Raw genomic sequence first — 15,204 nt, 5'->3', positions numbered from 1 at the left:
CAAAACGTTCAATTATTCAAGCTAAATAGAGATAGGCTTTATTCATGTCAAATTACAGGTTCGCTTCAAAGGCTTAAGTAGAGTCAGCTCATACATATATAATGGGTAATGTCTAACTTGCAGTTACTGATATAATACGGCTTTGACGTGTGCATTGATGGAGACATACCTACTTAGAAGTAAGTATTATTTATGTACTAGCGGTCCCGGTCAAGCTTGGCTTTGACTTTGTCCACTTCTTTCCTACCACTACCTCTACCCTACCCCTACCCTGCCTCTACTCTACTACCCATACACTAACGTCAATCAATTGTTCTGCCTTCTCGGACTTCTCCATTAACACTTGAACTTTATGATATGGTATTAAAGTTGCCTTTTACTCGGAAGTAGGTATTATTACAAATCGTTTGTATGGGAGTATAGAACCTTTTTTTTAGAATTTCCTTATTTTTCTCTCCGTATGAACTATCCTCGTACTTCAAGGAGTATTCTAAAAAAAGATATAGCGAAATCGGTTTAGCCGTTCTCGAGATTTGCGCGATTTTCAAGATTAATTTTTAATTACCGTGCAAAAACGTACGTAATCGGTATTTTTTTTACAAGAAAAATTTCAATAGCAGCCTGGAGTTAGGAAGTCGGCGGTGTTAGTACACCCCTGTACCTCGGAGAGCACGTAAAGCCGCCGATCCTGCGCCTGATCTTTTACCGGTCGTGTGGTCTGCCGTGCCATCGGAATGTGAGAATGAGAGAATAGAGAGTGCACCTGTGCTGGGCCTGGGCCACCTGGGCACACACTTGTGCACTATAATATCTCCAGTAAATGTTTAATCTTGAAATAAGATTGTCCGCCGTGGCCGAAAAAAAACAATTCGGGAGCACATTATTTATGATATTTATGTACATTTATACCTAGTAAGTACTACTAGTAGTTTCCCGATTTCATCCGTTAATTCCTTTTCATTCAAAGTTAAGAATACATGTAATATATGCGCTAGTGTACTCGCAAAATTGACGGAATTTCACAGTAATTAATAATTAAACAGCGATGATATACAGTTTGCTATTGAAAATAAACATCTTACTGTGCTCTTTTGGACTTTGGCGACGCGTTTAACACCGTTGAATTTGACCTACTTTTAACAATTTTAAATACTACTGTCATGTCGCAATCTATTATTAATTGGTTCCAAACCTATCGATAGCAGTGTGTGCGCTTGGACAATAGTATATCTTCTTTCACTTACTTTTTGACGGGTGTGCCTCAGGGTGGAGTTCTCTCTCCTCTTCTGTTTTCTATTATATTTAAATTCCATTTCCTCCGTAATATCTTCTTCTTTGCATTTGTATGCCGATATATTGCAGGTTTATATTTAAGCTCCTATTATTTTTCCATTGATACTCTAAATACAGACTGATTTTCTTTCAGGTTATCAATAGTCAAGTAATATAGTATACATATAAATTAATAAATTCTTGATAAAAAGACATATTTACATTATCTAAAACTAACTAAATATTTAAATAAACATGAAATATAAATTTTAAAAAGGAAATATAAAGTTATAACTAAAGACTTAGTAGGCGTCGTAGAATTCATCCGAATCGATGTTCATCGGTAAAGTCAGAAGGCTGGCAGTATTGCAACGTTGTATGGCAATACTAATTTTCTGACCTAAGTCTAAGTGGGCCTTCTGATCACAGGAGGCGTCGATTAATCGCTTCGCAATTTCTTCCCACACAGCCCATCGTGCCAGGAAGATGTGAAGGCGCAAGGGTGTCCCACACCAAAGGCCTACCCATCTTCCATGGCATCAAAGACCATTGAATTAATAATCGTACATACGATTAATCTATTAAGATTATTAATTCCAGTCAGTAAAATGACATTTCAGTGACAGTTGCACTTGTCATTTTACTAACTGGAATTAATAATCGTACTATAGTTTTGGAAGCGATGGCGTTTGTAGAAAAAGAATCGACGTGCCAATTGGCTACGGGCTCTGGGTGTTATGCATTTGTTTGAAATAATTGTTCAGATCGATTGGTAATGTTTGAGAAATCTTAATTACAACTATAATATAAGTAAGTAGTAAGCCTCAATAGCTGAACGGTACGAGCGGTCGGACTCATCACCGATGGGTGGTGGTTCAATCCTCGCCCGCCTATTGTCACACCCACTCCTAATACATATATCCCGACTAGTTGGAGGGGAATTGGAATATTGGTCATATTAAAAAAAAAGATATGATAAATATTCTTTAAAAAAATAATATAGGTTCATTTTTTGTCCTAGATGGATGACTCGTATTATTCTACTAACCACGTGTATACCAAATAATGGCATCTGACTATTATGTGACAATTTCATACAATCAGTTTATTTAATGATATTTTGATTACATGATTGGAAGTATCATTATGTTATCTGAGCAGGAAAAAATAGTTGAATACTCAGTATGTATTCACTTATAATGACAGTACAACAGCATAAAATTGTAAATTAGATTAAAATAGTAAATAGATAGAATTACAATAGTAATAAAAAGTAGAATTAGTAGAATTACAATAGTAAGTCATTCATTTATGCTTCATTAAACTACAAATTACGACTAAGTGATGTCTAAATAATAAGAAAATTATCATCATCATCATTATCAACCCATATTCGGCTCATTGTTGAGCTCGAGTCTCCTCTCAGAACGAGAGGGGTTAGGACAATAGTCCACCACGCTGGCCCAATGCGGATTGACAGACTTCACACACGCAGAGAATTAAGAAAATTCTCTGGTATGCCAGTTTTCTCACGATGTTTTCCTTCACCGTTTGAGACACGTGATATTAAATTTCTTAAAATGCACACAACTGAAAAGTTGGAGGTGCAAGCCCCGGACCAGTTTCGAACCCACACCCTCCGGAATCGAAGGCATAGTCATATCCACTGGGCTATTACGCCTCTGTATTATAAGAAAATATACACATTTAATATGTCGTACTTTATTTTTTTCAAAAAAGTGTAAGTAATTTAATGATTGAACATTAAGTTTTAATTAAAGTCCTAGTGATTATTATTTATTAGTACTAAATTTTAAAAACACTCCTTACTTCTTTCTTATTCACAAAAATCTATAAATCATTATATAATTTTGGGGGGTATTAACATTTTTACTCTCGTGGTAAAGTAAGGGCTAAATGTCGAAGTTTTTGTCTATTGATCTTGAATGTTGACGTCAGTGGCAACTGCTTTAGGAATATCACTCCTCCTCTCAGTTGTTTCGAATCCGTCAATGATTCTGAAAAAGGTATAGAGTCTTAATTATATCATAGTACAAAACATAGTCACTTTTCACTGTGTGTATGGTTAGAATTTTCAAATTGTTCAAGGGATTTTAATCACTGTAATGACGAAATCAGCATGAAGGTTTATGCGTAACACAGAAGGTTTTATGGTAGGAATAACGTTCTTTTCCGACTAACGTGTATGTTGTTATCAACCCATATGTGGCTCATTGCTGAGCTCGGCTCTCTTCTCAGAATGAGAGGAGACTCGAGCTCAGCAATGCTGGCCCAATGCATATTGGCAGACTTCACACACGCAGAGAATTAAGAAAATTCAAGGTGTTTTCCTTCACCGTTTGAGACTCGTGATATTTAATTTCTTAAAAAGCACACAACTGAAAAGTTGGCGGTGCACGCACCGGACCGGATTCGAACCCACACCCTCTGAAATCGGAGGCACAGGTCATATCCACTGGCTAACGTGAATGTTACTTAATAATAAAAAAAATCCAGCTAGCCTATTCACTAATTAGTTTTTTATTAACACCTATTAAAATAAACATCATATCAACTGAGAAATGTCATTTACCTACTGTATGATATCCACGAAGGCTTGTCAATAGACACCTGATGACAAATCTCAATTTCGTATATGTCAACAGCTAACATACGTCAAAATTTTAATTAGCCTGCAGGATACGGGGAGGTTTTTACAATTGATTACCCTTACGAGTCTCCTCTCAGAAAGGGGTTAGGCTAATAGGCCACCTCACTGACCCAATGCGGATTGGCAGACTTCACACACCTAGAGAATTAAGAAAATTCTCAGCTATGCATGTTTCCTCAATGTTCCTCATGTTTTTCCATCACCGTTTGATACAAGTGATATTTAAGTTCTTAAAATGCACATAACTGAAAAGTTAATGATGCATGCCCTGGATTGGATTCGAACTAACGACCTGCATATCGAAGACATTATATCCACTGGGCTATCATGGCTCGACGTTTTTTTATTTATTTTTACTCTTTATAAGTTAGCAAGATGGAATTGGGCTAACTTGTTAGGAGGAGGATGAAATCCACACCCCTTTCGGTTTCTACACGACGTGGTACCGGAACACTAAATCGCTTGGCGGTACGTCTTTGTCGGTAGGGTGGTAACTAGCCAAAGCCTCCCACCAGCAAGACCTGGACCAATTAAGAAAACCTCAATCCGCCCAGCCGAGGATCGAACCCAGGACCTCCGTCTTGTAAGTCCACTGCGCCACGGAGGCCGTCGAAACGTGCTAGCTTAGGTTGTTTAGAATGAATTACCTTTAACAAAATCTTTGATTTCTTGCGCGGTAACTTTAAAGCCCTCATATAGAACAACGCAGGCAACTGGTAAATCTCCATGCTCCTCGTGAGGTATCCCAGTAACGGCAACTTCAAACACGCCTGGTAGATTTACTATAACGCGTTCTATTTCTAAAGGAGATATCTGGGGATAATAAACTGTTTCAATCAAAGATACTTAGCATTAGTTTGTTATTTCTTATTTGATATTAATTTACACTTTTAACAATGTTTATGGTAACAAAATTAAAAATAATCATACAAAACTCTATTAAAAGCTTATAAAAATTTACATTAAATCGGTTTGACTCGTATTTATTGTTTGATTTTTCCTGTTAATTTAGTTTCCCATTTATATTTATTTTGTTATTTTATTACTCTGTTCCTTTTTGTTTCATTATTTTTATTTTACTTAGTATACATCATATAATATGTAATCATGTATAAGTTTTAAGTTAAATAATAGTTAATATACGCCAATAATAGTTCTAGACTCAACATTCATGGCAGTAATGTCGTGAGCAAGGTGTATATCATCATTATTAACAACCCATTCGGCTCACTGCTGAGCCATTGCGCTGGCCCAATGCGAATTGGCAGACTTAGAGAATATAGAAAAACATAGAGAATTAAGAAAATACTTTTGTATGCAGGTTTCCTCACGATGTTTTTTCCTTCACCGTTTAAGACACGTGTTTAATTTCTTAACACCGTTTAGTTTCTTAAAATAATTCATTTCACCATAAATATTCCTGCGCTAATCGAGCCGTTAGGAATCAGTCGGGATGATGGTAAGAGACCTGATGGATTGACGCTGGTTCCCTGGGAAATGGGGCGGGCCCTAATGTGGGACGCTACATGCGTCGACACATTAGCACCGTGTCATATCAGGGAGACAGAATCAAGACCGGGAGCCGCAGCAGAAAAAGCTGAAACCGGTAAGTGGCTCAAGTATGCCTCTCTGACAGAGATATTTGTACCTTTTGCCGTGGAGACCCTTGGGCCATGGAGTCGCAGTGCCAAAAATTTTTTCCGTACCATTTCACCGCGGCTAGTTGCCTCGACTGGTGACAGAAGGGCTGGCTCATTTTTTGCGCAAATGATCAGCCTGGCTGTCCAGCGCGGAAATGCAGCCAGTATTCTTGCCACCATTCCACGTGGGCATGATTTGTATAGTTATTACGATAAGTTAGCTTAAGTTCCTTATTGTATTCTTTCTCAATAAAAAAAAAAAAAATTATAAGGTGTTTATTAATAAGTAAATACCTGATGATTTCTATATTTAAGCAAAATTTTGAGTCGGTCAACGTAGTAAAAGTTATACGCAGCATCTCTGTACATTACATCTCCGGTCCTTAGCCAGCCATCTTCCACGAGAGTTTGCGCTGTTATTTCTGGATTGTTGTAATAACCCTAGAAAATTTATAAAACCATATTATGCTAGTGGACACTCACGACTTTTTCTACGAGGAAATTTTAGGTCTTTTGTAGAGAAATAATTCGGTCATATTTTGTGTAACTTTAACCAATTTTAGAAGGCTCATAGCCACACAGCGGGTGATGGAACGAGCTATGTTAGGAGTATCTCTGCGTGATCGAATCAGAAATGAGGAGATCCGCAGAAGAACCAAAGTCACCGATATAGCTCAGCGAGTTGCGAAGCAGAAGTGGCAATGGGCGGGGCACATAGTTCGAAGAGCCGATGGACGTTGGGGTACCAAAGTGCTGGAATGGCGTCCCCGCACTAGTAAGCGCAGTGTTGGCCGACCCCCCACCAGGTGGACTGACGACATCAAGCGAGTCGCAGGGATTCGCTGGATGCAGGTGGCTCAGTATTGTGATGTTTGGAAGTCCCTACAAAAGGCCTATGTCCTGCAGTGGACGTCCATCGGCTGATATGATGATGATGATGATGAACCAATTTCGCTGGACACATCGGCATATGTTTTCTGTGACATCGCTAGCTCAGAAAAAGAATATTTTTCTACGTTTTTCATTAATGCTCCGCTACTTTTGGCTATATTATGGTATACAAGCGGACGCCCGCGACTTCGTTCGCGTGGAATTCAGTATTCACAAATCCCGCAGGAACCGTGGATTTTTGCGGGATAAAAAGTAGCCTATGTGTTAATCCAGAGTAAAATCTATTTCCATTCCAAATTTCAGCCATTTCGCTTCAGTAGCCGCAGCGTAAAAGAGGAACAAACATACTTACACACTTACACACTTACACACTTACAAACTGTCACACTTACACACAAACTTCCGCCTTTATAATATTAGTAGTATAGGATTATAGCCTTCTTGGATAAATGGACTATCCAATATTTAAAAAAAAAATCAATTTGCACCAGTAGTAACTAAATTTAGGGCGTTCAACAAAACAAACAAACAAACTTCAAACATCTTTATAATATTAGTATAGAATATAGAAAGAATATCTCATAACAGCTTATTAAGGCCATTGATTATGGCTTACTTACCTTAAAAACTGTCGGTCCCTTGACCCACAGTTCTCCGTTAACATTAGGCTCGGTTACATCTTTTAGAGTTGATGCATCAACAAGCTGTAAAGTAATAATAATAATAATAAATCTTTATTCATCAAAACTTTATATCACAAATTAAGTTGAAGCCCTGCCTCCTGTGCTAGTTATTACCTACTGTGTTACAGGAGGCAGTGTCTTCGCATTTTCTGATGCATACGTTATTTCAATAACAATTTTGAATACCACAAACAATACGTTTTTTTTGACGTGACAACGTCTTATAATTCGATGGAGCTGGCTGCACATTCGAAAAAAGATGACGTCATGCGTGGTTCTCTCGCTCTAGGGTTGCCAACTTTTTTTACAACAAATGAAGGAGTCTATGAAGATTATTACAGTGTTTTAGAAAAACGAACATTTTCTTTTGAAAAGTTCTACCATTCCCTCAGTTTTTTTTACATTGTCACGTTCAACTATCGTCAGTATACCGACTTTACAGACAATCCATTTTTTTGTCATAGATCAGTACCTACACAAGCGCTAGTAGTCTTTATGGTAGCTATAGCTTGGCTAGTTCGTTGATGACACTCCCATGATATGCGGGCGACGAGGGGAAAGACTATGCGGGTGTGAAAGTGAAGTGAGGTGCATTAGTCGTGGGTTTTTCATTCATCGCTACACGCCGCCCGGCCCGCGCGGACCATCGGGAGTGTTTCGAACGAATTTGCCAAGCTATAGGGTCTTTGCCTACGAGTGGAAACAGTGGCGTAGCGTGGATTTTCGTGGACGTCCACTACAGGACTTTGACTGACTTCCAAACATCAGGTTCCTAAACCGCCTGCATCCAGCGAATACTTGCGACTCGCTTGATGTATCAGTCCGCCTGGTGGGGGGTCGACCCACTCATTGCCATTTCACCTTCGCGACACGTTGAGCGACGGTGACTTTGGTTTGTCTGCGGATCTCCTCATTTCTGATTCGATCACGCAGAGATACTCCTAACATAGCTCGTTTCATCGCCCGCTGTGTGACTCTGAGCCTTCTTATGAGGCCCATAGTCTCGGAATCACGCACTGTTCGAAGACTTTAGTCTTCAGGCACTGAGGAATTTCAGATGAAAATATATCGCGAAGTTTCCCGAATGCTGTCTGGCCAAATTGGATTCGGCGGTTCACCTCTTTCAAGAAATTGGACCTACCCAACTGGACTGATTTGTCCGGATATTCGTTTAAAATTTCGAGTGCAACGTAATAAACAGTATTAAATTAAATTAAATTTGTTACTTCAAACATGTAAAGCTGATTTAACATAATGTGTTTTTCATTCATCGCCAGAAGTTCTACTGGTTTTTCATGATAACTTACTCTTGCTTGGATACTCTGCAGAGGCCTGCCAAGCGAGGTGGGTAGACATCCATCGTAGTTGAAGGCCATTCCGGATAACTCACTTAATCCATACATGACCATAACTTTAGTATTGGGCATAATTTCCTGGTAAATGGTAAAATAAACTGTTAGTAGTTAAGCTTATTTTGACAGAGCTACAGAGCTGCTTACAATATCCCAACACATGAAATAGCTCTCAAAAAATTTACTTTAAGAGAGCCGCCAATCACTCACTCATAGAGATTTGCAGTTACACCCCCAATCCCTACTCAAATTGAACACAGAGACGCCCCAAAAATTCCTTGGCTACAATCTCACCGAATGGTAAGTGATGATGCAATCTAAGATGGATGCGGGCTAATTTGTTAGGAGGAGGATGAAAATCCTCACCCCTTTCGGTTTCTACTCGACATGTCAGCTTCCGTTACATGAAAATTTTAATTTTTAAATATTGATTTCACAATACGAGCCAAAACGCTGTCGGCCATGATGGTCTATATTTCAACTGCTTCTTGACGTCACGTTAACTAACCCCTTACCAAACGGAACGTTTGACAAAAATATTAGCTATTAATTAGTTTGACGTTTAGTACCTACATCAAGTAACATTATGACGTCACAAAATGGACGACAGTGTTATTGACGTTTGGAAAATTTGAAAATTTTTTTAAATTAAGTTTTTTTAATAAATTATTCCATATTACATACGAAAATAATATTGTTTATATTAAATTTGATATGAGTCAACTACCCATTATTTGAATGTTCCTCATTAAATATTTAATTAAGCGGTATACCTTCATTCGTTTGACAAGACCTGGGTGTACACCACTCCCTGCTGCAATGATTAGCTCGAAACAGCTGAAGTCACACTGTTCACAATCACCAGCTTTGAACAGTGTCGTCAACATGTTCGGACTCGTCATAGCAAATGTTGGCTGAAATAAAATTTAATAATATCAAAGTCATAGTCGATCACAAATACTAGGTCCAATATTTTTGAAACCACTGAGCCGATTTTGTAAAATTTTTGCACCAATAGAAAGCTATGTTATTAGCGAGTAACATGGGTTATATTTTATAACCATATTCCCACAAAAACGGGAACTACGCGATTGAAACTGCTGGGCGTCCGCTTGCTATCAATAATTTAATGTCATTTAATAAACTTACTCTATACTTGTTGATTAAGTAATATGAATGCTCTTGCGTCATAGGTTGGGATGACTGGAGTCTGGAACTCCTCAGTATCGGAGTAGACACAAACAGGAACAGCGCTGAGAACCACTGGATTGGAGACAAGATGATTGGCAATCGCGTTGGCGTCGGGAATTGATCGAAAGTAAGCCTAGAACGAACAATATAATATCATGAATACCAGCCTATTTTAACGGAACCCTAAACCTGGTCTCCGAGGCAAGGAGGACTAACACGTTAGACCCTTTCGCTGAAGAAACTTAAAGTTGGGGTTTTAATGTGTTTCGTTTTGATATTCGAGCTTATTGGAATTTGTAGTTTCACATTGTTTTTAACCGACTTCCAAAAAGGAGGAGGTTCTACGTTCGGTTGTATGTATGCTTTTTTTTTTTTTTTAAATATGTATGTATGTCCAGCGATAATTCCGTCATTTATGGACCGATTTTAAAAATTCTTTTTTTGTTTTGAAGGGTTTGGTTCCAGGGCGGTCCCATTTTTTTCATGTCAGGATTTGATGATGGCATCCTGGAGAAATTGAGGGGAACTTTTGAAAATTGTAGAGTCGGCTAGTGCGTTTGTTAGTGTTTCCATAAGGCATTTTAAACCGGCTTGGCACCGCCTTCAAACTGATCAGAAGGTAAAGATAAGATAAGATAAATATACTTTATTTGCACACCACAAAGACAAAAACAAGTGAAATAATAAACAAATTAGGAAGAGATCAGCATACAAAAGGCGGCCTTATCGCTAAGTAGCGATTTCTTCCAGGCAACCTTCGGTTTAGGAAAACTTAAGGACATCAGCAGGTGGCGTAAAACAAAAATAACCATAGTATTAGTAATACACATACATACAAATAATTTACATCCTAATACATAAACAATATTACACAAATACCTACAATAATGAATAAAATACATATGAAAATATACTAATAAATACATTATAATTGAAAAGAAATAATATATATACAGATCGTCTTTACTGCACCAGATAATGAGTCTTTACGGCATTTTTAAAAATGTCCAGTGTCTTTGATTGCCGTATGTTTAAAGGGATATCTAATTTCTTAAAATGCACATAACTGAAAAGTGCATACCCTGGACCGGATTCGAAACTACGCCCTCCGGAATTGGAGGCAGAGGTTATATCCACTGGGCTATCCAGCTTTGGCAAAACAAATTCTTAGGTATGTATAGAAAATATTTACCATTTATACATAACTGAGATGGCCAAGTTCTTATGCGTGCAAGCGGCTGATTTCGGCAATCCAGTAGATCCACTCGTTGCTATTAACAGCCCTACCGTGTCACTAGTGTCGAAGTCTGCGGCTCTGAGTAGTATAGAATACATGATTATAGTCTGGCAAGCTTGTTGATGACACTCCCATTATATGCGGGCGACGGAGGGAAAGACTGCGCGGGTGTGAAATCGTGCGTGCGGGGAAGTGAGGTGCATCAGTCGTTGGGTTTATTCATCGCTACACGCCTCCCGGCCCGCGCAGACCATCGGGAGTGTTACGAACGAAGTTGCCAAGCTATATATACCTATTAGCTGACGTTGTTCTGCCATATAAATTTCTTTCATGCCAAAATGCTAAAATCGCGATTAAGAAATTGATGGGGGTATGAAAATTCTGAATTCGGAAAAATTCTACACAACCTGTATTGTCTCTATCGACATATGTAAATGATACAATCTGCATGTCGGGGCTGAATCTCAGAGAGAACCAGAATACAAATTTACGCTGTGCCTCTCGTGTGAATGAGGACTTAGTCACGTTACTTGGGAGTGTGGTAGGCTATATTTTATCTATATTCTCAAGGGAACGAGAACTACTTGAATGAAACCGCGGGGCATCTGCTAGTATATTAGCTGCTGTTATGTATGTATGTAGGCAGCAGTGATAGCCCAGTGGAAATGACCTCTGCCTCCGATTCCGGAGGGTGTGGGTTCGAATCCGGTTCGGGGCATGCACCTCCAACTTTTCAGTTGTGTGCATTTTAAGAAATTAAATATCACGTGTCTCAATCGGTGAAGGAAAACATCGTGAAGAAACCTGCATACCAGAGAATTATCTTCAATCTCTGCGTGTGTGAAGTCAGCCAATCCGCATTGGGCCAGCGTGGTGGACTATTGGCCTAACCCCTCTCGTTCTGAGAGGAGACTCGAGCTCAGCAATGAGCCGAATATGGGTTGATAATGATGATGATGATAATTTTCTTATTATTAAGACATCACTTAGTCGTAATTTGTAGTTTAATGAAGCATAAATTAATGACTTGGGTGGGTTGGGTTGATGACGATGTGTGTATGTGTTATGTAATCTTGTAACACGACACACACTAAAACAAATACTTTATCATAATATGTGCAGTGTGCACTGTACAGCTCCTATCTTATCTTTATTGTAATACTGTTGGTAGGTAGCTGTTTGTATTAGGTATGATGGCAGTTTTTTTTAATTGCATATAAATTAAGAGTATGCTAATATTAAAGCGATTTTGTAAAAGTAACAGGATATCTGCGATCATTACTTTCAGAGCTACAGGGATTTAAAGGGTCTGAAAAACACCCCATACAAAATGGTACGATTTAATGACGTCGTAGGTCATAATGATCGTTAGATTTGTATGTGTTTTCTTCAAACAAAATTACTAATATCTCTGTTATTTGTGCGCATATGTTTATAGTTCATGTATTGAAAAATGTCACATTTAATGTATGGAAGCTAAAAGTGTATGAATTTTCATCTAATTACGATAAAAGATTTTATAATCTTATTTATTTTGCAAATATCCAGACACTCTTTGCTTTTTATGTATAAATTAGTAATATTGGCCTTATTTACCCGAATGTATCACAAAATTCAGTATACTCAAACTTAGTCATCATCCCATTATACGAGCATTTTTTGGTGGAATTCCATTTTGAAAATCATTTAGTCATTTAAGATAAATAAATGTAAGCTAAAGTTAGGATCAACCTATATGTATAGTTACATTTGAAAAAAAATTCTTGGTTACATCATTGATTGATATAAAATAAATAAAACTTACTTAAAATCTTCCTCTGTTACGTCATTTCCATAATTTTGAAGAAAATCTGTAAAACTAGTAAATCCATCCGCCTGTCCAAATGTAATAATTTGTGTTTTATGTGGTAGTCCTTCTAGTGCTGCCTCAACATCTTTTGCTCTTTCACTTTGACAAAATATTACTTTTGGTTCATTGAATTTAAAGGAGTCTCGAAGTTCATCTGGAACATCGGGATAGATCACAATTAAAATTATTAAAAGCGATTAATAATTTTAATTGTGAGATGCATGACGTATTTATTTATATACTAGCTGACGCGACGACGCGCGGTTTCACTCGCGTGGTTCCCGTTCCCGTAGGAGTACGGGGATAATATATAGCCTATAGCCTTCCTTGATAAATGGTCTATCTAACACTGAAAGAATTTTTTAAATCGGACCAGTAGTTCCTGAGATTAGCACGTTCAATCAAACAAACAAACAAACTCTTCAGCTTTATATATTAGTATAGATATAGATTTTATTGTAATTTGTGTCATTTCTTTTTTTTATATCATTATTTTCTTTTCCTTGTATAAAAGTAGGTACTTTGTTAGACAGTTTAATTTGAAAATCATTTTTATCACCCCATCTACATTTTGTATAATTACTTGTGGATAGAGATATTACTTGTGAATAGAGATGTGGGTTGTGTATGCAAACCATTTGTTTTTAAATTTAATTTAAGTTTTATTAATATTATTGTACGCAACTGTTTTCGATCCCAAATAAATAAAATAAAATAGAGAATGTATGTAATGTATATTTCGATGTATTACAATCAAAATTATTAAATTACCATCGTCGCAATTGTGAATAGTATTTGTATGACGTCTCTGTACGATCTTACATCCTACTTACTCGTTATAAACGAATGGACAAACGAAAGTTTGTTTGCTTTAACACGTTATTATTAAATTATTTAACACGTTATTAGGGTTTGTCACGGAAAAATTCATGGTTTCCGTGGGATTTCTGAAAAACTGAATTTGTGTTTGTGAATGATTTTCCCAGGATAAAAAGTAGCCCAAGTTCTTTTCCAGAGTCCAATTTATCTGTACACCAAATTTCATCCAAATTATTTCAGTGGTTTAGCCGTAAAAAGGTAACAGACTGACTTACTTTCGTATTTATAATACTAACTAGTTGACGCCGCGCGGTTTCACCCGCCGTAGGAATACGGGGATAATATATAGCCTATAGCCTTTCTCGATAAATGGGCTATCTAACACTGAAAGAATTTTTCAAATCGGACCAGTAGTTCTGGAGATTAGTTCATTCAATCAAACGTCCAAACAAACAAGCAAACTCTTCAGCTATATAATATTAGTATAGATAGGGAAATAAAACCGTTATGCTTACCAACTCCTAAAGTACAATCAATTCCAGCAACAGCAATGCCAAGATAAAAAGCTGCGTACATCGGCATAGTAAGATGAATATGGTTAGGCGCCATCAAAATTATCACATCGCCATGGTTTACACCAAATTTCCTGAATGCGTTTGCACATTGTACAGATCTTTTTAATGCTGAACCAAAGGTTTCTGATTCACCCGTTGCACCGTCAACCTATAATTTAACAAGAGTAAATCGTACAGTCATGAATTTCTCCTAAAATACTCATAGTTAGGATACTAAAAGCAATTAATCACGTTGTGCTATTACTGGATTTTAAAAAGTTAGATTTTCTTCTTCAATATACATAAATAAAAATTAAACGTGCAGGGAACATTTTCCTAAACTCGTTTTAAACGTACTAGCAAACACCCGCGTCTTCGTCCGCGTAGAAATCAATGTAAGCTTTCAACCCCTACTCTCGCTAGTTTAGGGGTTTAATTTGAAAAATTTTTGAATCACATTATATTTCGTATTTTATAATTTAAAAACAAATATAAACTGTAACTTTAAATGAAGGACTTTCCATGCAAACTTTCAACTTCTATTTCACCCCTTTTTTGTTTTTATTTCAGGGTTAAAAGTAACCTACGTTTCGCTACAGGGTTCCATTTACCATTATACCAAAATTCAACTTGATCGGTTCAGCCGTTTGGTCGTGAAAAGGTAACAGACAGACAGACACACTTACTTTCGCATTTATGATATTAGTATATATATTAACCTTCCATACAAAAAGAGGGGTATTATAAGCCTGACTGGTATGTGAGCCTGTATGTTTGTGACAATCAATCAATCTGTCTGTATCACCGTAGCACGTAGTATAGTTAGATTCTTACTTAATTTAATACTTTATACCTGTAAAATAAATTCCGGTGCATCTTTGAAGCTCTTTAAAATCAATTTTCCAAGATGATACCTATCGCATGGGATACCTGATTCAGCGACCACTCTAGACGATAGATCATCTATAAACCAGTGTACTGCATCGGTTCTGTGATGCCATTCTGACATTTTATTGTATTTTCTGAAAGAGTATCTTAGTTATAA

At 37.3% G+C, this 15,204-nt stretch overlaps 1 protein-coding gene across 1 annotated transcript; it reads right to left on the bottom strand.

Moving 5' to 3' along the window:
• Positions 1 to 2,597: 2,597 nt before the first annotated feature.
• On the bottom strand, positions 2,598 to 15,168 carry LOC112046032 (luciferin 4-monooxygenase-like). Its single transcript, XM_052883324.1, has 11 exons — positions 15,013 to 15,168; positions 14,121 to 14,328; positions 12,742 to 12,940; positions 10,893 to 11,015; positions 9,659 to 9,833; positions 9,283 to 9,423; positions 8,465 to 8,590; positions 7,095 to 7,178; positions 5,878 to 6,024; positions 4,591 to 4,756; positions 2,598 to 3,290 (listed from the first exon to the last, which is right to left on the bottom strand). The coding sequence occupies exons 1-11, from the start codon at positions 15,166 to 15,168 to the stop codon at positions 3,163 to 3,165; spliced, it is 1,653 nt and encodes a 550-aa protein (XP_052739284.1). The 3' UTR covers positions 2,598 to 3,162.
• Positions 15,169 to 15,204: the final 36 nt, after the last annotated feature.

Source organism: Bicyclus anynana, chromosome 8 (genome assembly GCF_947172395.1).
Source record: "Bicyclus anynana chromosome 8, ilBicAnyn1.1, whole genome shotgun sequence".
NCBI lineage: Eukaryota > Metazoa > Arthropoda > Insecta > Lepidoptera > Nymphalidae > Bicyclus > Bicyclus anynana.
The sequence above is the reverse complement of the archived record's forward strand: the minus strand, read 5'-3'. Positions and strand labels throughout refer to the sequence as shown.

What these genes read in the sequence shown, in the direction of transcription:
- LOC112046032 (XM_052883324.1), bottom strand. Translation starts at nt 15,168, where the DNA reads ATGTCAGAATGGCATCACAGAACCGATGCAGTACACTGGTTTATAGAT. An exon ending in ATCTCAGTTATGTATAAATG is followed by an intron (nt 9,834 to 10,892) that starts GTAAATATTTTC and finishes TGTTCGTTCTAG; the next exon opens with GCTTACTTTCGATCAATTCC. An exon ending in GTCTTGTCAAACGAATGAAG is followed by an intron (nt 8,591 to 9,282) that starts GTATACCGCTTA and finishes ACCATTTACCAG; the next exon opens with GAAATTATGCCCAATACTAA.